Below are 21768 nucleotides of genomic sequence, written 5' to 3' on the forward strand. Positions count from 1 at the left end.
CTGCTCTCATCTACAAGACATTTATGTGCAATTTGGTCTCTATGGGGGACCATGTGCCTTGAACCATCATGCCCAGAAAAATTCTGCCATTCTATGGAAGCATCAGTGGTCACCATGGCCTTGGGAGGGAGAAGACAAAATGGTCTGCCTAGAATTAGGTCCTGAGGCTGAAGCCAACAAGCAAGGTGATTTCTGCAAACCTGAGTCATTCTAATGGTCATGGATATGGGAAGAACCTGAGTGGACCACTGGACTGCCAGGGTCCATGGAAGAACCTACATATGATACTTGGTGAGTGGCACTAACTGGATGGTTGCCGCCATTGAACCTAATGCATGAAGAGTCAGATGAACTGACAGGCGATCTAAATCCAGCAAGCAAGAGACCTGATCTCGAAAAGGTTGAACCCTGTGTAAGGGTACTGCTGCAGTCTCCGATACTGTGTCCAATTGGACCCCAATAAACCCTACATTTTGGCACAGAAAAAGACTGGATTTGGGCAGGCTGACCTCTTTCTTAGTAGCAGCGGCCAACATGAAGGCACTGACAGGTACGTCCTTGCTCCAAAATGCTTTATCATTGGGACGACTGAGGAATTTGTTGGCTTTCTTGGGCACGAGTTCCATCGTATCCAGCTCATTCCAACCCTGCTGGCAGTAGGCTCTACAAGCTCGTCAGCAGGGAGGACACCCAGGTAGAAGATGGGCCTGTCCTGAAGGTCTTCAGGAACACGGATTTCTCCAAAGACGGGGTTGGGGAAGACCAACTGTCTCTTTGTTTAAAAATTTCTAGGATGTCCCCAAAGGACACTTCCCTCAGATGAAAATCTGGGGACCTGTCTCCCTTCACAAAATCTGTGTCTTCCATGAGGAACTCTTTGGGGGAGTCCAAGTGTCTCCTCTTATACGTTCTCTTCCAAGGGGGTTCCTCCACGGTGGGCTCAGGTGAGGACTTGGAAGAGACAGGAACCCCAAATGCGGCAGTGCCTGTCTGAAGGCTCTCGTGGGAGGGCTGACCCTGGAAGGATGACGAGGTCTCTACACCCAAACCCAAGAGAGGCTTGGTGGGACCTACAGAAGAAGGAGAGGTGACTGCCAAACTGGAGAAGGTCCTCCCTACTGCCCAGAAGACCAGCAGACTGGACAAAGCTCCCCTCTCCTTCCCCAGCGGTAAGAGCCACCCAGGAGGGAAGAAGGGACTCCGACGCAGCACTGAAGCCCCCAATGACAGCCACCAAGCTATCCAGTGCCAAAGCCCCTAAAGGAAGGAAACAGTCCAAAATTCTGGACCCAACTCCACTCCCAGGGAGCTAGCACAGACTTCATAGGGAAGAGGCACCCTCTATTCCAAGGGCAGTGGAACAGAGCCAAATAGGGACCCTGGTGGTGTCGAGAAGAGAGGAATACCGGACACAATCAGCCTCTCACTAACAATACTGTGGTCCTGACATTTCAAAACCAGATGGATTGGAAGAGGAGAGTGGAACCATGCAGATGGGGTAGGTCCCCTGGGCATCTGAGATGGGGACGACAACAAGCCCAACTCGATCTGGGCTTTGAGGAGTTTTTATCTTTCTGTCCATATCCAAGGGCAGTAAGCTTATGGAAGATCTGGAAAATGCTGACAAATGCCCCGATCTAGCTGAAGATCTTGCCTTGGATCCAACTGCCCTGTGTTCCCAGGAGAGGGACCTACTCCAATGCATCAGATCCGATTTTCTGTAAAACCTAGTTGGGGAACTCTCAATGACGATCAGCTCTGATAAAGCAATCAGATCCGAAGTCCTGGAAGGATCCGATGCTTTAGATCGTGTGCCAGACAGATCCAACAAATAAGTCGGATCTGGTGAAAGCTTGCACAAAGTCAGATCTGAAGGCATCGACACCGCAAGACCTCAGATCTGAGAGACTGATCTGAGGCTCTCGGAGTGGAAGAGCTCAGATCTGAAGCCACAGAGGCTAGACGCAGGTCTGGGAATCTGCAATCTAATAGCCTAGGCTTCTTAGAAAGAGATGAAGACCCCTTGGAGGGAGGGGGAGGCCTCTTCTTTGGGTCCTGAGAGGACCTGGCATAACAGTCTGAGGGCACGGGACCACCCTGAGCCAAGCCCTTCAGCAGTAACTTATTGCAGTGCTCCATAAGGGCCCAAAGACACTCCATGTGTTAACTGGAAAAAGGCATTTTCCAACCACACGAGGGGCACCTTTGGAAATCCAAAGGTCTGTCAGACTTGATACAACTCATATACACATGAGAAAAGGAAGAAGAAACTATATATATATATATATATATATATATTTTTTTTTTTAACTAAAGGAAGGGGTAAGAGTGGGAAAAAAATGAGACAATGGCTAGGGGAAGAAAAATTATCACTAACCTGATAACTAAGTAATGGGAGTGGAGGAAAAACTATTTTAGACACAAACATAGACTATCATTATCAAAAGGAAGGAAAAATTAGACAAAAAGAGTCACTTATCTGAATATGAGGAAACTCGAAACTGGATCACATCCTAAGCACTTAGCGGCAAATGAGATCTGGGGGTTATATGTCATCAGGGGATTATGGGAAAGGGAGGAGCTTGAGCTCTGGATCTGTGTATTAGTTGCTGGCTCAGATCTGAGGTCGGATCCAAGACCCATTTGTGATGAATAATGGCATGGATAGCATCACATCATTTAGTGTTAAAATAACTTTCCTGAAAAGAAAAATAATAAAACACAAACATAATTAAGAAAATGGAAGGTTTTTCCTGTAAGGGATATTATCTGCTCAAAAAAGGAACAGCACCAAGTCACCCGTTAATCCTTGAAAGCCTTAGAGGGAGTGCAGTCTTCAGCAGCATTTCTCAGTAACAAGACATGTCTTCGGACCCAAAAGTTTAGGATCTAATGCAGACGTAACAGCCTGACCTGTTGGATCTGAGGAGAACTTAGAATCAGAAGAGAGGGCTAGGGGGTTTGGATTCGCAAGTTTTCTCTGGAGTTAAAAATGATGCCTGTTGGATCCGAAAACTTAGGATCCAATGATAGGAGTCAAACCTGTTGGCTCCAAGGAGGACGTAGGATCCAAAGGCTGGATCCAAACTCTTTCTGACTGCCTCTCTCTCTTTTTTCTTACGTTCAGAATGATGCTGAAGCCAAAGAATTTGAACACCTGAACCTTATTGAAGGGTCCTTCAATAGTGAACTCCAGCAATGTTCCGAGAAAAAGGTAGCTAGAAGTAAACCTTTCAGTACTACATTAATTCTTCTTTTGTTCAGGTTCTGAAGAAATGTGTGGTTGGATATGATGATGGTCGGACTGGATGTAGCTCGGATCCAGTTTTTTGTTCTTTCTTTTCAGTTCTGAAGAAGCAAGGACTAGAGAAGTTGAGAATGCAGACCTCTTGACAAGTCTCCATATTTTGTTTGGGGGGGGGGTTTGAACTTCAGCAAAGTCTTCGGAAAAATAGCATGGCAGAAAAGCCTTTAACATCAGCTTATTCTTTCCTGTCCAGTGAAACTCTGATAAATAGTGCAGTCCTGAACAATATACACCAAAATTGTAGGCAACAGTGTGTTAAGAACTACAATAAAATCTTGTACATATACTATCGATACTTATAAAACACTGACACCAAAATGGAAAAATAAAGCCACAAAATAAACTGTCATAATAATGGAGAAAAATGGCTGGTAAAGATGAAAGTGGTTACTGGATGTCTATTTAATAAAGTTCTCTTTGGAATTTTATTCCATTTCATATGTTTTCTCCATTAATAGTTAAAAAACAGTTTAAAAAGGTAAAGGGAAGGAGATATTTACCTAAGAAATATAGGATAAACTCGATTCCAGGTGAAATTTGAAGAAATAGTTAGAAAAATTAAGAAGAAATAACTTATCTTTCACTGAAAACTCGAGAGCTGAAGGCAACCACATATGAACTCTAAAGTGGCAAACGAGGTCTGAGGGATGTTAGGGATGGTGCACTATGGGTAGGGAAAGAGCTCAAGAGTTTGTTGGTAGCCATGACTACAATAAAAGCGGAGTCAGATCTGAGCATCGGACCTGAACCCATACTTTGAGGAAGAATGAAAACTGACATCAGATCTGTTCATTCTATTGATATTAAAGTAATAAAGCAGTTTTTCTTGACTGTAATGTATCTAGGGTTTATACTGTAGCAAGATAAAGGCTGGATACAAGTAATATAATGTGCTTTTGGGCTACTGAGAAAGAAGGAAAACTGTACTGATCATAGCATGTGTATGTCAAAATATAATAATTAGCCCTGTTTTTATACAATTGTAAGTACAGATTAATGTTGTTAATTTACACTGCAGACAAGGGAAATTGTTTCCCTTAAGCAAACAGGCTAGAAAACGGAAGTATGAACAATTGTAGTTTTCCAGTATTTGAGAAGAGCTATTTCTTGCATTTGAAAAGCTGTTACAGTTCTTTTTCCCCCCATTAATAAATACCAGCAGTTGGAGATAGTAAGGCTACAGCTCCAGGCAATTAATCAAGAAATAAGTGAAGAATATGCTTTGAAGCTCGTGTATAAGAAATGTCACTATTAGTACATAAATGGAAACTGGTGAGCAGTTTGGTGAAAATAAATGAAAGTCTGATACCAAGAAAAGTGAACACCCCCACAAATAGTTGCATCTTTAGCAACCCTAGTAATACAATATTTAATATAATAGTGCATGATTTAGCTTATTCATTTACGGGTGGCCAGTGCACTTTTTTTCTTAAGGATAGAAATTAGGTAACTGAGGACATGAAAGCTGTTTTTCACGTCAGGGGAGGGAAAGAGATAGGACAAAAGCAGATGCATCTTTGCAATGGGGAACACTGGTCCTAATATTTGATTCCAAAATGATTAGACCTAAGTTTAGAAAAAGTAAAACCTGTGGAATTAGCTGTCTATTTGGGGGTAATTATCCCTATATGGAGGGGTAAGTTCCATTTTTGGAAAGTTTATATAGTTTTATGAGTTTGCTAGGAGTTAAAGGTGGTTAGGGGTGGTGTGGAAATGGATTCAGTTTCTTGTTTCTTACTGAAGCAAAAAGTCTGGGAATATATGACACGGGTTCAAATAGAGATCATGCAGACTAAAAATGCATTCCTCCCTCACCCACTTTTACATTATATCCTCTAGATTAGTATACATTTTTGTATTTTAGATTTTTGTCAATATTTAACTCTTGATTTCTTGCTCTTCTTGCACTCCTGTCCCCACTCTTTTACAACAGACAATGTATATACTTCCATCTTAACAGCAATCCCCATTTTTGACTTTCCTTCTTTGACAAATGCTACTTGTCACAAACACCTAGACACCTAGTCTTTGCTAAATCTATAATTACTACACTACAAATACTGTTTGCACTCACAAAGTGTCTGCTGTAATCTCTTTGTAAGTTTTTTTCCTCACTGAATATATTTTGAAGCTTTTCTCCCCAGGTCTCCACTGAAAAGGGCTCTTCCATGATCCAGTTAGAACTTCCTCACAACCAAATTGTAAGAAATAATAAATAAATATAAATAAGGGTGTAGGACAGTACCAAAACTGAGATATCAGAAAGGTGAAAGGGTCTATAGTCATTAGATGAAAGGAAAATAAAAGGCACTGCTATTCTGTACACAGCAAGACTTATCTCCTAGTAGGTGAACAAGGTCACTGATATTTAAAAGCAAAGAAAAGCAATGAATTAAGGTAGTTTGGGGCTACTCTGACACGCATGCACACACACACACACACACACACACACACACACACACACACACACACACACACACACACACACACACACACACACACAAACACATATACATACACACACACAAACACACACACACACACACAAATGCTATGCTGGTGCTAGCACCTCTTGAAGGCGTTTCAATTTTCTTGTAAGATGTATGGTTTAAAGAACAGTAGTTTACACATGAGCACTAAAGAATGAGTCTATGAAGATATGGGCTATAAGAAGCACAGAAATGTGAAATGTTTATACATTCCTTCAGGAGAAAGAGAAGCTTCCAAATATTTGAACAACCAAGGAGCAGAGATTCTTGCTCTAAAGGTTCACAGACATTGTATTGGAAAATTCTACCACCCACATCACATTCCTTACCTATGCAAAGCATGTACTATGTGGACCAGTCATAAAAATGGCTATCAGTGACTGCAAAATTTGAACTCAAAACCTACTACTGAAGGTGGTAAGAGGGTAGACAAAACAAAGCTTAATGACACACTTGTTTATGACACACTAAACTATTTCAGAAATACACAATATATAGTAACATTTTTTGATAGAATACTGCCCTTTTTTTTTTACAGAGTATGAAAGAAACCCTTAAGTCAAGGAAATGTGTGTTCTCTGTAGTGCCTAAGCAACTTTTCCACAATTTAGAGCAGACATTTCCTGTTAGTATAATAATGATATACTTCTTAAACAATCTGCAATAAATATAGCAGCTAAATATTATGTTTGTAATAATGAAATGTTTCTTAAGCAGTTTGTAGGTCCTCTTGGTTTTATGTTTTATAAGCTATGCTGAAATGCAAGTAGCTAATTTCAACCAAACTACTACAACATGAATAGTGAAGTAATACCACATGTCTAAACACATATAATACATTTACTTCTAATGTTGTTGCTGACTTCTGTCTTAAAGTATTGAAATGACTTCCCAGCATTTAATGCGCACAACAAAGTCAATGTCGTCCACCAATACAGAAGTTAAATAAAAAGAATACAGTGTGACTAAAATTGGGCCATCAGTTCACAGAACTGAAGAGATGCTGGAGGACGTTGGAATAAAATATCATGAAGCCCTGATCCAGGAGACATGAAGAAGAACAGAGATTACCGGATTATAATTTAGGGCCAACTCCTCCACGTCTCTGGAGTCTGACTGCTCCTCCTCGTCATCGTCTTCTTCGTCATAGCTCTCTCCTGTTTCATCTTTCACTTGTGTGCAGTCATTATCCAGTTCCTCACTGGGCTCCTCGCTTGCTAACCTATCATCATTATCTTGTCCTTCCATTCCTTTTGTTAATTCCTGGTCTTCCAGCATACCTTGCTGCTCTGTCAGTTCTTCCTCTATCTCTTCAGGATGTGATGTAGGCTGACGAGGTAACTCACTTGTTTTGATGAGGATCTGCAAGGACAACATCAAACACACAGAATTTAGGACACTCTAGATCTAAGCATTTTCTCAGAAAAATAACAGACTTTCAAGAGATGCTTTTGTTTGCCTCAGTAAAAACTTGCTCATTTTCTAACAGATGTACAAAAAAACCAAGAAGAAGAATTGCATCAGTTGTAATAAAACTGAACAAGAGCCGAAAGTCTGCACAGTATTTCCACATCTCATGGACACAACTGAGAAATAAGTATCTTCATACACTTTCATGGCTTATCAAAAGCAAAGCTACAACATCTGCAGGCCATCACTTCCACTGGGACTGACTCACAGAACAATCACAGGCAACTGCTATCAATCAAATGTGAAAAAAGTGCCCTCTTTATCTCCAGTATGAGGGTATACATACATATACATAAAAGTGTGTGTGTGTGTGTGTGTGTGTGTGTGTGTGTGTAGAAACAAACCAACTCTGATGTCACTGCATCTCAAGAAAAGGAGAAATCCCAGGTAAACTGCAACTCTGCTTTCCCTTGACAAAAGCTGGCAGTCAGATGACTGTACATAATATTGATTCTTAGCCTTTCACAAGCAGGCCTGGCTCCCAATTTATGTCCTTTTTATTAGCTATACTGCTGGACATCCAAATACCTAGCCTGTTCCTCCAGGCATCTGTCAGCAGCAGCTAAATCCAGCTCTCCTTTGCAAAACTATGACAGGAACCATAGTAAGGAATTAAACTATGACAGGAACCAAAGTAAGGAATGAGACAAATGCAGATTAGTGCTAATTTCCTAAGCATTAAGACAATAAATACTATTTAATTCAATTATGGCTTCTATAAAACAACATAAATGCATTTCAGAAAAGTGCAATAATTAAACCATGATCAAATCATATTATATCTAACATCCGAAGCAAGTCCCTGTTCTACTTCCAGCACAGGTGGCTACTGTTTTCAAAGGGATATCAGAGAGCTGAACGTATGTAAAAGCCTGCTGTATTTGCTCTGGTGCAATCAGCAGGACTACCCAGTTAAAATTAAAAGCAAAAATATTATTTGTTAGAGTGTTATGATTAAACTGACCAAGACACTCTAAACTGAATGGGTCAACAACAATAACTGCAAACTTTTCTGCAGTAATTTAATTTTGTGTGGAATACTCATGTCTGCTCATTTGAGTCAAAGCAGTTCCAGAACTCCACAGCTACTTCTCTGTTGTGCTGTTGTGTTTTATATACAGTAATACTGAATAAAACCTGTAACTGTTTTCACTCCTAACAGTACAGTAGCTATCTGCTAACACTGCAGACAAAAACATGACACTGCAGATTATTCCTAAGGACACCATGGTGAGGGGTTGACATTGCAAAGGCACTGCTGTATAGGTTTCAGCAGATTCCCTTCTAGTGCCAAAAAACAGGAGTCTGTTGTGATCATTGATGAGACTGTAGTGGTTATATTTATCAAAAGACAAAAAAAAATCATAATTTTGGAACACAAGACGTTTTACAGGTATTCAACACATCCCTTGTACCTTTCACAACTTTGTCTCTACATAGTCTTACTCCTTTCCATCATAGGAAAATACTTATTTCATTCTTTTCTTTGGTCCTTTATTTTTCATCCATTTACTGTCTTTTTAAATACCACTACATATACTTTTTATCTTTATTCTGACAAGATTAACTTTAAGAAAACAAAATGTTTCTTATTATAAAAAGGATATAAACATAACAGACTGTATCACTGTTTAATGTTTACTGCTGATATTCATATTCTTGTTATTATTGATTCAATCTGTTACTTGCCTTCTGTCCTGGATTGTGCCTGCAAGGGGTCTTTGGATCAGTGCAATTAATGCAGTTATCAAATGTATAAATAAATAAATATCTATTTACAGCACCCTCAACAAAGTATTTATCAAATAACCATGGCTCTACAGCACAAGGATGAAGAGGGTAAAAAGACACTTACTTAGTATAGCTTGTTAAATGGATATAATCCAGTGAACAAAACCACTTTTCAGTGAGGATCTGAGAAGGAAACCTGCAATTATAGAATCAATCAAGTATTTCTTGAAAGAAAAAAAAAAAAATAAATAAATATATATATATATATATATATATATATATATATATATATATATATATACACACACACACACACATACATATATATATATATATATATATATATATATATATATATATATATATATACACGTGTGTGTGTGTACATATATATATATATATATATATATATATATACACACACACACACACACACGTACATATATATTTCTATATATACGAGTGTAGGACACTGCATCACTTGCCATTCGCTCCAGTGCCCAGCACCCATATAGCCACACCCACACAAACACACACACACACACACATATATATATATATATATATATATATATATATATATATATATATATTGCTACACATTGTCACAGTTGGTTTGGTCGCAGCACGCATTCATTGTGTGCCAAGATTTGTGGTAAATTCCATCTGTAATTGTAATGGTCAAATTATATTACAGTTGAAATGCACCAGTTTGACTGTAATACATAGATTAGTTGTATAAAATTTTACCATAACAATAGATATCCTTCTCTTCTCTGTTGCAGTATTCTTAACATGAGGGAGGCCTGCTGCAACAACCCAACGTTGGAAAGTATACTATGGGTGCATGGTACATTGCACATAGGCTGCTGTCGGATGTTGGCCATAAACGTGATGTACGCACATGATCCTCAGAACGGAGTGCCCCTGGAGGAATGCCCGTCTAAGGGAAGTACATACGTTAAGTACATCCAAGGAAGAACAAAGTTAGGGGGAAGGAGGGAGGGATGGAATACTGCAACAGAGAAGAGAAGGTCATCAACCGTTATGGTAAGATTTTACACAACTAATCTATGTCCTTCTATTCCTCTGTTGCAGTATTCTTAACATGAGGAAGAATACCAAAGCTCATAAGGAAAGGAAGGTGGTAGGAGCAGAGGAGCTCTCTGTGAAGATAGGTGATGGCTGCCAGCTAGCCAGATAGATAGACAATTCTATCATTTGTAAATATTAATATAAGCCACATGCTTATTCTCTGCTAAATGTTGAACTTCAAAAATGTAACCATATTGCACTGTGCTGGAGGAAAGCTGATAAGTCAAGCATGGTATAATTCTTTGATCTAAAACCCGGAGCCGAGATGTCTGGATGAAGGAATTCTGGCTATTGTTTTGAGACCAGAGTTAATTGCTAGAATTTCTATGTATGTTGTTTGTGTTTCGGCTTTTCCCGGTTAGGGGTCGCCACAGCGGAACTCCGGTTCACTAATGATTGGCAGTTGTTTTTTATGGTGTCGAGTTGCCAGTCCAATGCCCAACCTTCCATAAAGGCACACCCATTCAACGCATGTCTTTCGAACGCCCACTCCACCGCGGGGAGGACATGCAAACTCCACACAGAAGATACTCCCAACCCAAGCCGAGAATCGAACGGGAGAACCTCTTGCTGTGAGGCAACAACGCTACCGCTGCACCACCGCGGCATGCTCGCTAGAATTTAATTTATTGCAGTTGGTTTACCAGGATAGTCCATTGGGCCAAAAATAACCCGTTTTCAATGGAATCCTGGGGAGAAAAGCTCCCAGACAAAATGTACATTTAACATTTGACAGTGACAATGTAGGTACAGAGAGATATTAATACTATGTAGGCAGTAATAAAAATACAACTTATCAAATACAGAATAGCAATAATAACAGTTAATACATTGAAAGAAACATGCTAGTAATAGAACAAATGTGAATAGCAATACAGATTAGAGAACAAACATAGTAACTAAATAAAAGTAGGGTGTGATACTGAAAGAAATTAGGTAGAGTTAGTTATGTAGGGTGGGAGCAAGAGCATTCCCACTGTGATGCTAGATATAAGAAAAGAGACTTTTGAAGGTAGAGTGGTTAGAGGTGGTGCGGATGGGTGGAGGTAGGGAGTTCCAGAGGCGAGCGAGGCTGAAGGAGAGAAGGTTTTTGCCTGAGGGATGAGTAGGTTTGTGCACTTCTAGTAGATTTTGATTATTTGATCTTAGAACTCTGTTAGGTAGGTGCATTTTAAAGGCAGAGGAAAGGGAGGGACAGAGGGAGGGGTTTAGAATAAGCTTATGGGCTAGAGTTAGTTGAGTGTAAGTTAGTTGATCGGGAAGTTCTAGCCATTTTAGTTTATGGAGGGAGAAACAGTGGTGAGTGGAGGACTTATGGCTGGTGGCGAATTTTGCAATTTTGTTATAGCAGGTGGTAAGTTGTTTTTAAACAAGGACTGAAGATTAGTTAGTAGTGGGGCGCCATAGAGAAGGCAGGGGATAAGGAAGGAAGTAGAGAGAGTGATTTTAGTAGCAGATGTGAGGTAGGCATTCTGTCTATAAAGCATGCCAAGTTTTTGATGCGTTTTTAATGTTTTTTTGCAGGTGGGAGTTAAATTTAAGTTGGTTGTCGATTAGAACCCCAAGTAGTTTGGTCTCTGACACTATTTCAAGAGGAGAGTTGTTTTGAGTAGTAATTAAGAATGTATCCATGTCGGGTGGAGTGACTTTAGAGGGAGTAAATAACATTAGTTTGGTTTTGGTACCATTGAGAGCTACATGATTACTTAGCATCCATTGCTCTGTGGAAGAGAAGGCATCTTGAGTAAGTTTTTGTAGTGTAGCGATAGAAGAGGTAGAACAGATGATAGTTGAGTCATCTGCATATTGGATGATGCTAGAGAATGGGATCGATTTGTGGAAGTCATTAATAAAAATGTTGAAAAGAAGAGGACCCAGTATGGAGCCTTGTGGAACTCCTGTAGGGGTACTAAGGAAAGAGGAAGTGGCTTTTTTCCATTTTACAGCTTGATGTCTGTTAGACAGGTAACTAGAGAACCAGTTCAAGGAGGAGGAAGATAGGTGAAGTTTGGAGAGTTTAGCTAAGAGCAGGCTGTGCGAGATAGTATCGAAGGCTTTGGAAAGGTCAAGAAGTAAGGTGGAAACAACTTGTCCAGAGTCGCGGGTTTTATTTACAATTTCAGGGAAGGAGAGGAGGGCAGTCATAGTGCTATGATTAGGTCTAAAACCGTGCTGTGTAGGAGTTATAAGATGGTTGTCCAGGAGGTGTGGAAGGAGTTGAAGTTGGACACATTTTTCTAGTATTTTTGAAATGGGGGACAGGATGGCTATGGGACGGAAATTAGTAATGTTATTATTGTTACCACCTTTGTGTAGAGGTATAATAAAGGCTTGTTTCCAGATTTGGGGAACAGTGCATTCCTGTAGGGAGCGGTTAATTAAGATGCTAATGGGGTAGGCAAGAGTTTCAGCAGCTATGCTGAGAAAGTAAGAAGGGATATTGTCAGGAGCATTGGTACATGGTTTCAATTTCTGAAGGAGTTTCTTTATAGTAGATGTAGGTATGGGATTTAATGAGAAGAGGGTGCAGTCAGGAAGGGGGGAATTTTGGGGTGGTGTGATGAGGCTAGAGTTTGTGCAGAAGGGGGGGTAGAGGAGTTAGTGGGTGGGGAGTAGGGTGTAGAAGTAGAGAGTAGGGGTGTGTGAGGGGTATTGGTTAGCAGGGAGGTGTTGGAGAATGAGGAGGTCAATTTGGAAATAGAGTCAATAAAGAAAGAATTGAATTGGGTGGCTAAATCAAGTTCTGGAGCATTAGGGTCTGGGGTAGGAGTATCTGGTTTGCTAGGGTGGAGGAGAGTGGAGATCCCTTTCCAGAATTTTTGAGGGTTGTTTGTATTATGGTTCTGGAGTGAGGAGAAGTAGTTTTGACGATCAAGAGTAATGAGTTTTTACTTTATTTCGAGCATTTTGTATTCATTAAGGACTGGTGTTGTCTTATGTTTTTGGTAGCGTGCCCAGACTTTGTCTCTCTGTCTCATGGTAGCAAGAGTACTATTGGAGAGCCATGGGGCTGATTTAGTTTTTATTCTCTTTGTCCGTAAGGGAGCTTGGGAGTCTAGTAATTTTAAGAATGTTGAGTTGAAGTATGAGACTGCATTGTCTAGAGGTAGTGTTTTTAAACAATTCCAATTAATTGCTTGTAATGAGTTTGAGAAGATTATCGGGTTGAATTTTTTTTTGTCACGGTATATGTATGTATACATACATAATTTGTATGTATAATGTCTTTTATTGCTCTGGCTTCCTGACCAGCTGCAAGATCAAAAGGGCTATTAACCTCTGACTTTTTGTTAGTCTGGGAAAACCAGAAAATTGTTAAAAATTATGTAATGTGAAGTAGCACTGTGTTATTAATTTGAAGAGAGAGAATCAGAGGCCATTTAGCAATTGTCTTGAGAACATCCAATTCACCAGCACTCTGCCTGTGTTCTATATGTAAGTTTATTTTAGAATTGTGTTTTCTCTTAGATACAGCGAGTAACTATGAAGATTAGATTAGTTTTTTTTTTCTGTATTGATGTCAGAACTTTTCTACTGTATTACTTTAAGTATTTCTCTGTGATCTCTGAACTCTTGAACAGCACTGTGTAGTAAGAAGTATTGTCTTGTGTTTTTATTATTTATTATTAAATATTTTAAACCTTTCAACTGTGGCTGTTTTGTGTACAGATAATTTAAGGTCTAAGAGTACACTGCATGTATTTGGTGATATTGTACAAAGCCACTCCAATAGCCTTGCTGTTCAGTTACACTTACCATTTGGATAATAATATTGCACAGTATAATTGGACACTCTTTGATAAGGGCCTTTTAGTAGCTGATAAATATTAGTGGGTGGTGGCAAGTGGTACTACCATACAGTCTGAGTAAAAGGGGCACAACTTGAGAACCTGTGCCAGCCTTACGCAGGAGTGTCTGTGTGATTGCATATAACTCTTATCTCAAAGTGTGTGTATGTCAGCTACTTGGGCTACATGAAGCACTGGTTGGACAGAGAGGGTGCTGGAGGTTTTAGCTTGCCCACTAGGCTGATATCTGGACCCTATAGCTGTGCCAGTGGGGAGTCTTATTGGGGATTTAGGGAGAAACTAGCCCCAGACTAACTGTGATCTCTGTGTGCTCTTAAGGGAAATTGTACTTTACTGTGTGTGTATTTACTATCCTTTCCCTATATGGATGCCCCTTACTAGTTTTAGTGGTGAGGATTGAAGCTCCTTGATTGCTGGACCAGTGCACTGATGTCACACTCTCCATGAAGCCATGAAGAACAGCCCTTGCAAATCCTGCCCGGGATTTGGAAATGTTGTCCAATTTGTAATGTTTGGTAAAGGTATGGACTGAAGACCATGTGGCTGCCCCCAGAATGGAGTCAATCTGCATTCCTTTGAAGAAGGTGTCACAGGAAGCAACAGCCATTGTAGAGTGTGCCTCAACAGGAGAAGGGAGGCTCTTTCCATGGTGCCCATAGAAGAAGGAAATGGCTTTAGAGATCCAGCTGGAAATAGTGTGTTTAGAGACAGGGAGTCCTAAAGCTCTAGGATGGAATGAGACAAATAACTGGTCTGATTGCCTGATATCCTTTGTTTTGTCAAGACAGAACCTAAGCAATCTATGCACATCCAAGGTGAGAAAAATCCTCTCCACAGAGTTCTGTGGAGTAGGGATAAAGGTAGCTAAATGGACAGACTGGTTGAGGGATAACTCACTTACCACTTTAGGCATAAAGGTATGCCTGGTGCAGAGAGCCACTCTGTCTCTGTGGAACACCAAAAAAGGAGGGAAGCCATTAGGGCCTGTAGTTCAGAAACCCTTCCAGGTGAGGTTAGTGCAAGCAGCAAAATAGTTTTCCAGGATCAGAATTTCAAGGAAGCAGAAGCTGCCAGCTCAAAATGAGCAAGGGTCAACTTCTCTAATATAAAGTTAAGATCCTGGGGGGGGGGTGCAACAGGTTTCCTGGGAGGTCTTATGTGAAGGATGTCTTTTTAGAATTACTTAGTCTCAAATCTAGAAGCTAAAGGTGGAGATAAAGGCAGACAGGCAGAAATAGCTGACAAGTGCACTTTGACTGAAAGGTAAGTTAAGCCAGCATCTAGTAACTCACACAAGTATGACAGAACAAGAGGGACTTCTACTGTCAATGGGTCCTGGTTTCGGGAAAGACACCAAACTGAACATATCTTCCATTTGGACAAGTAAGATTTTCTAGTACTGGGTTTCCTGGTCTCCTGCAGAACACTGAGCACGTCCTCTGAAAAAAGGTGTTTGAAAGGAATTAAGTCCCTATCACCCACAATGTCAGTGGAAAGGTACAGAAGTGGGGATGGATTAGAGTTCCTTTGTGTTGTGTGAGAAGGTCCACTCTGTGGGGTACCTTGTGGTGATTACCCTTGGATAAATGCATGAGCAGGAGAAACCAATGCTGTCTCGGCCAAAAGGGGGTCACCATCAGGATTCTTGGTTTGTCCTGCTGAATCTCTGGCAGGACTTTTGCAATGAGAGGAAGGGGAGGGAATGCATACAGAAACATCCCCTTCCATGAAAATCTGAGGGAGTCCACTCTTCATACCAGAGAATGGGGATCTCTGGCACAAAATTGTGGAAGCTGTCTGTTCATGGGTGAGGCAAAAAGGTTTATTTGTGGAGTACCCCATCTGTGGACATTGTCCGGGAACACTTCCCTGTGAAGCATCCATTCGTGAGATTGTGTTCTGGACTTGCTCAATGTGTCTGCCACTACATTCTGACTGGAGGGGATATACACAGCATGGAGGGGAGTTTGATGTTTGACAGCCAATTCCCAGACTTGCAAAGCTAGTCTGCAAAGGAGAGAAGACTTTGTCCCTCCCTGTTTGTTTAGATACCAGAGAACTGTCATGTTGTCTGTGTATATTTTTAGAGGGCCTGGGATGAAGAGGGTCTGAAAGGTCTGAAGAGCCAGCAGGAGTGCCCTCATTTCTTTTATATTGATGTGTTCTCTTCTTTGAGAGGAGGACCAGGGCCCTTGTGCTTTTATGGAGCCAAAAGCTACTTCACATCCTATGTCTGAGGCATCTGTTAACATCTCCCGGACTGCTGGTAAAGGATGGAGTGGGAGACCTGGGTTGGCAGTTAGCTGTTGAGTCTGCCAGGTAATTTTCCTCTTCAGAGAAGGAGAAATGGAACTGGAAACTTTAGGGGGTGTGCATATTACATCCACAGTGATATCAGGAACCACTGTACTTTCCTCATGTGTAGTTTTGCCAGAGGAAGCAGGAAGCATCGGGATGGTGGATGCCATGAAGCCCAGGGTTCTAAGACAGGTCCTGGCAGTGATGTAAGTCAGTGGGATGAGGCTTTAGAAAAAGGAAATGAGCTCCTGAACCTTCTGAATGGGGAGAGAGAACTTCATAAGATTTGTTTGTAGCCTGCATCCCAGAAATATCTGCTCCTGGGATGGGGAAAGAGCAGATTTCTGGTAGTTTATTTGGAAACCCAGTGACTGTAGGATGGAGATGGAGGAGTTAGACTGCGTTTCAGTGCTCCTAAAATGACTGCTTGAAAGAGAAGGTCATCCAAGTATGGGAAGACCTGAATGTCTTGAAGTCTGCAGTAAGCAAATAATGGGGCTAGAGATTTCATGAATACCCTTGGGGCAGTGGAGAGACCAAACAGCAAGGCAGAGAACTGAAAGTGCCAGGAAGCCAAAGAGAATCTTAAGAACTTCCTGTAATTGGGATGAATAGGGATGTGTAGGTAAGCATTCTTTTATGTCTATGGAAGCTATGTAGGCTTGTGGGATGATCAGAGGAGAAAAAGAGTTTGCAAGGTTAGCATTCTGAATGTGGGTACTTTCAGTAAGGTGTTGAGGTGAAGGATGGGTCTTCATAGGCTCTCTTTCTTTGGTACCAAAAACGAATAGAATCCTTTTCCCTTTTGTCTGGATGGTACTGGTTGGATGATGCCTTGATCCTGTAGGTCTTTTAGCACCTTTGAGAAATGTGGCAGTTGGTCTCTGGGAGGTTAAGGGATGTCCCCGAAGGGCAGGAGAGAATTCCACACCATGAAGGTTGTAGCCTCAGCTAATCAAATCTTCTCAGGACAGAGCCTGTGGCAGCTGCCCTAGCTGAAGCCCTCACCCCATCGTAGCTACATTTTATGGCGTGTTGGCCCACTAGAGAGGAAGCTCCAATCAGGGATGATGCCAAAGATTTATTCTCTGAGTACAGCATATCAGAGATGATCTTTGAAAGTTGGGACAAGAGTTCCAAGGTATACTTAGCCATGCATGTCTGACAGTTTATAGCCCTAACAATGAGGGTGTCAGAAGTGTATACCACTTTTCCCAACATCTCCATATGTCTGCTGTCTTTGTCAGAGGGAAGCAGGGTGGTGGAGGGAAACAACATAGAGTCAGAAGCCACAGTAATGACAGAAGGGTCAGAAAAAGGGTCTTAGAACAAGAACTTACAGTCCTCAGGCACCTTGTAGAATTTGCCTGGTTTCTTAGATGCAGGGGGCTGGGAGTCAGGAGTTTTACTGGAAGATGCAAAAATATCTAAGAAGGCAGGTAGGAGTGGACTAGGAGTGTCTACCTGAAGTAGTTTGTAGTACCTTTTTTGGATCTTAGACGTCTGACAGATGTCCCATTTGAAATACTCCCTCATCTTACATAAGGTCTCACTGAAGGTAATTTCCTCCACTGCAGAGGCAGTGCCATCAGAGTCCTCCTCTGGGGAAGTGTATTTTTAGTCCCTTTAGTTTTAGACACAGGTCAGGCATATTTTTGTCAACCAGGAAGGATTTTATCTGGGAGGGGAAGATGGCAATAGTCAAGTCGGATAAGCTGATTTTTCCACCAAAACAAGGTGATTACCTGATTTGAAGCACTATTTCAGAGTTACACAGTTAAAGCTCCTATACATAGCACAAGCAGAAATCTATAATTCAAAGCAGAAAGGGATGATGACAAAACAGGGGGGAAGCTCAAGAAATAAGGAGAGACTGGGATTTTGAATGCAGATCCTTAAGGTGAAAAACAATAAACATACAGAATATTCTATTCATAAAGTAGCAGAAAGTATTCTAAGAACTAAACCAACATAGGTTCATAGGTTTATACTAGGCTATCTGCCCTAAGGCATTTATAAGCCTAGCCCAAATTTTTGTGGCTTACGCCACCCCTTATATGAAAAAATACTGTGCCCATTAGTTTGTTGTGCCTCTGTCCAGCAGTGACACAGAGATGATTCCCGGGGTAAACCTACGATCTCCCATCCACAGGTCTAGATTTCTCTTGAACAGAGTCAGCGAGGTGCTCTGCCTCACATGGACCGGGATTTTATTCCACAGCATAGGGAGTCTCTGAGTGATAAATCTATCCCTCCAGCACGTCCTATTTATATCCGTGCTAAGGTTTAAGTCGCTTGCTCTAGTGGTTTTGGTGGATTTGGATTTTTGAGGTGGAGCATGTCCATTAATTCCGGGTTGGACATGGCCTTGTATGTCAGGCACATGTCACCTCTGAGCAGGCGGTATGCGACTGAATAGAGCTGGAGTTTCTTCAATCTGGCAGCATATGACAGATTTTGGAGTCCCTTTATCCTTTTGCTGAGGAACTTTTGGGGTCTCTCCAATTGCTGCAGATGTCGGGTGAGATACATCCCGAATGGGGCATTGTACTCGATCATTGGTCTGATAAGTGAAGAGTACAGGGAACAATAACCTCACTAGATCTGGATGTGAATCCCTTCATGATCAGGTGGGCAATGTAGAAGGTCTTTCTAACCACTTTAGCAATGTGAGTGTCAAAAGAAAGGCCACTGTCAACCTGGGTCCCCAGGTCCCTGATAACCTCTTCTGTGCTTAGTGGATTGCCATCTATATGGTAGCTTGGGGTTACCTTGTTTTTCCCGAAGGGTATGACTATACATTTTTTGGCGTTTAACTTCAGGCCATGGCTCTGGCACCAGCTATCTGTTTCCGTGAGTCCCTTCTGAAGGATATCCGTGTCTGATGCACTTTCCATTATGGCGCCCAGTTTGCAGTCGTCTGCAAACTTTGTCAGCCAAAGTCCTCCTATGCTGGCCTGTACTTCTGAGAAGTAGATGCCAAACAATAGGGGGCCAAGGACCGAGCCCTGTGGGACACCACTTGTGACCGGCTTGGAGTCTGACACAGCGCCAGCAACTCTAACCCTGTGGGTTCTGTCCTTAAGCCAGTTTGCAACCCATCTTGTGACATATGGGTTTACATTTAAGCTGGTAAGTTTTCTACAATACCCGAGTGGGGTATTGTGTCGAAAGCCTTTGCAAGGTCAAGGTAGGCTGTATGGACTGCCTTTCCCTCATCAATGGCCTTGGTGACTGTTTCAAGAAGTCGACCAAGTTCAAAAGGCATGATCTTCCCTTGACAAAGCCAAACTGGGTCGGGTCCAATGTCTGCAAGTCCCCTATATCTTTGTTTATGAGCTCCATTATGATCCTCTCCATAGCTTTGCAGACTAGACTTGTTAAGCTTATGGGGCGGTAATTACCAGGGTCCGTAGAGGCGCCGCCTTTGTGGAGTGGGACTACAGTTGCCGTACGCCACTCCTTGGGCATGTATCCTGTGGTAAGGCTGAGATTAAACAGCTGCCTTATGTGCGGGTTTAATTCCTCATTTAGCTCGTGTAGCACACAGCCGGGGACACCATCCTGTCCCATTGATGCTGTGTTTTTAGCTTTAGAGAGTGCAGCTTTCACCTGCGCATTTGAGATGTCCGGGAGGCTACACTCGGCTGGGATAGTTATCTCTCCTTTAGGGGAGAGGGGTGAAGTTTGCACTGAACCTGTCTGCCAGTATGTTGGCAATGTCTGTGGGTTCAGTGATTTTTGTATCATTTTGGACTAATTCTGAGCATATCTGGGAGTTTCCACCCAGGTTCCTAACATAGCTGAAAAAGGCCTTATGATTGTCCTTTGAATCCATGGCAATTTTTCTCTCAAAATTGGACTTAGTTGATTTTATGAGTGGTCGTATTTTTTTACTAATAATGATCAGGGGTGACTTCCCTTTTATGGATTTTGCTCTATCATGTAATAGCTTTCTCCTCTTATTGTAAAGTTTGTTAATGGCTGGGGTCCACCAGACTGGACGTTTGCCCTTTGTGGAAAGAGTCTTGGTTTTATTTGGGATTGCCTGATCCATGCAGTCCTGGAGGTGTTCATAGAAGGCATTTGTAAGGGCTTCCGCAGCTTGGGTTGTGGTTTCCACTGGCTCAGGGGCCTTGAAGGATACCACACCAGTCCTGAGTGGTGTGAAGTTTGCTTTAGAGAAGTTCTTCACTATGGACTTTTTTGTTTGGGGTGGGGGCGGGATGTGGATTTCCAGTGAGATTAGTTTATGATCAGATCTCACCAATGAGGGATATACTTCCGGTGTGGAGCATTTTGTCCCCATGTTTGTGACAATGAGATCTAGTATATTTTCTCCTCTCGTGGGAACAGTGACTAGCTGTTCCATGGCATTTGAATTTATGAACTCCAGGAACCGTTGGGCTAGAAAGTTAGGGCTTGAGTAATGTTCCCAGTCTATATTCGGGTAGTTGAAGTCACCCAATATGATGGTGTTTGGAGATACATTTATACCCTCCAGTGTCTTCAGGAAGGCTGTGTGGGGTTCCTGAGTTTGAGAGGGTGGCCTGTAGCATGCTACAATTTGTAGAGCAGTTTTGCCTATGGTTAGTTGCACCTGGATGGTTTCCGAAGCTTAGTGCGTTGCCACCAACCTGGAGGTGTGGGTATCCTTTATGAATATGGATACACCCCTCCTTTTGTGGTGTGGTCCGGGTTTTGGGGCGAACGCATGATATGAGGTAAAACCTAATAGTGCCGGGGTGCTCTCAGGAGCCTTGAACCAGGTTTCAGTTACAGCACAGACATCAATGTTCTCCATACTGAGAAGGGCCTCGAGTGCGTGCATTTTGAGATTTAGACTTCTGGCATTGAGCAGCATTACCCTCAGTTTCTTCCCATTTTTGTTTTCTAGGGTGGTAGGTTTAGAATTTGAGCCTTGCCTAAAAAAGGCACTATGGGGGTGGCAAGAGCCTTAGCCAATATCCGAATCCCAGGGTGACAGGTGCAAGCCGTCCCTTGAAGCAGCGTGGCTTGTCAAGCATGTCATCCCAGGCAGACAGACACTGGATCCCCTTTGAATGACACCAGACATTAAGCCAATTGTTAAAGCTGATCATCTTGTCTCTATATTGTGGCATCATTCTTGGTGAAGGAAGGATACTGCTCAGGGTTAGGGTCATACCTGCCTGGGCTACATAATCAGAGAGCTCCTCTATGTCTCTTTTCATGTAGTCCAGGGAGGTGCGTCTCAGGTCGTTCACACCAGCATGGACAATGACTGTGTCATATTTGTACTTGCCGTGGAGTGACCCGAGTGCTTGTGTTATGTGGCAGATTCTAGCCCGATAGGCAGCTTACTGTGACCCTCTCCTTGTTCAGCCTGGTGAGTGGGACGTCAGTGTGTCTGACTATGGAGTCACCTATGACAAGTATGTTTGGTGTTGTATTTGGCCTTAAGGGCTGTGACTGCTTTGCACACTGCTTTTGTGGTTTATGTGTTGCTTGTGGGGTGTCTTGAGGTAGCAGTTGTTTGGGTGTCTGCTTTGGAGGCCTCTGCTGTTTAGGTAAATTTGTACTCAGAGCC

General features: G+C 41.9%; 1 protein-coding gene across 6 annotated transcripts in view; it reads right to left on the minus strand.

Annotated features, from left to right (window-relative positions):
* The window catches only part of HDAC5 (histone deacetylase 5), a 2571411-nt gene that overhangs the window by 455404 nt on the left and 2094239 nt on the right, over positions 1 to 21768 (minus strand). For all 6 annotated transcript variants that reach the window (XM_044055165.1, XM_044055164.1, XM_044055163.1 and 3 more), the window contains one exon: positions 6868 to 7158. In XM_044055165.1, coding sequence (XP_043911100.1) covers positions 6868 to 7158 — 291 coding nt within the window. The remainder of the gene's footprint in view (positions 1 to 6867; positions 7159 to 21768) is intronic.

The sequence above is a fragment of the Protopterus annectens genome, chromosome 13.part0 (assembly GCF_019279795.1).
Source record: "Protopterus annectens isolate FY-2018-M chromosome 13.part0, PAN1.0, whole genome shotgun sequence".
In the NCBI taxonomy this organism is placed as follows: domain Eukaryota; kingdom Metazoa; phylum Chordata; order Ceratodontiformes; family Protopteridae; genus Protopterus; species Protopterus annectens.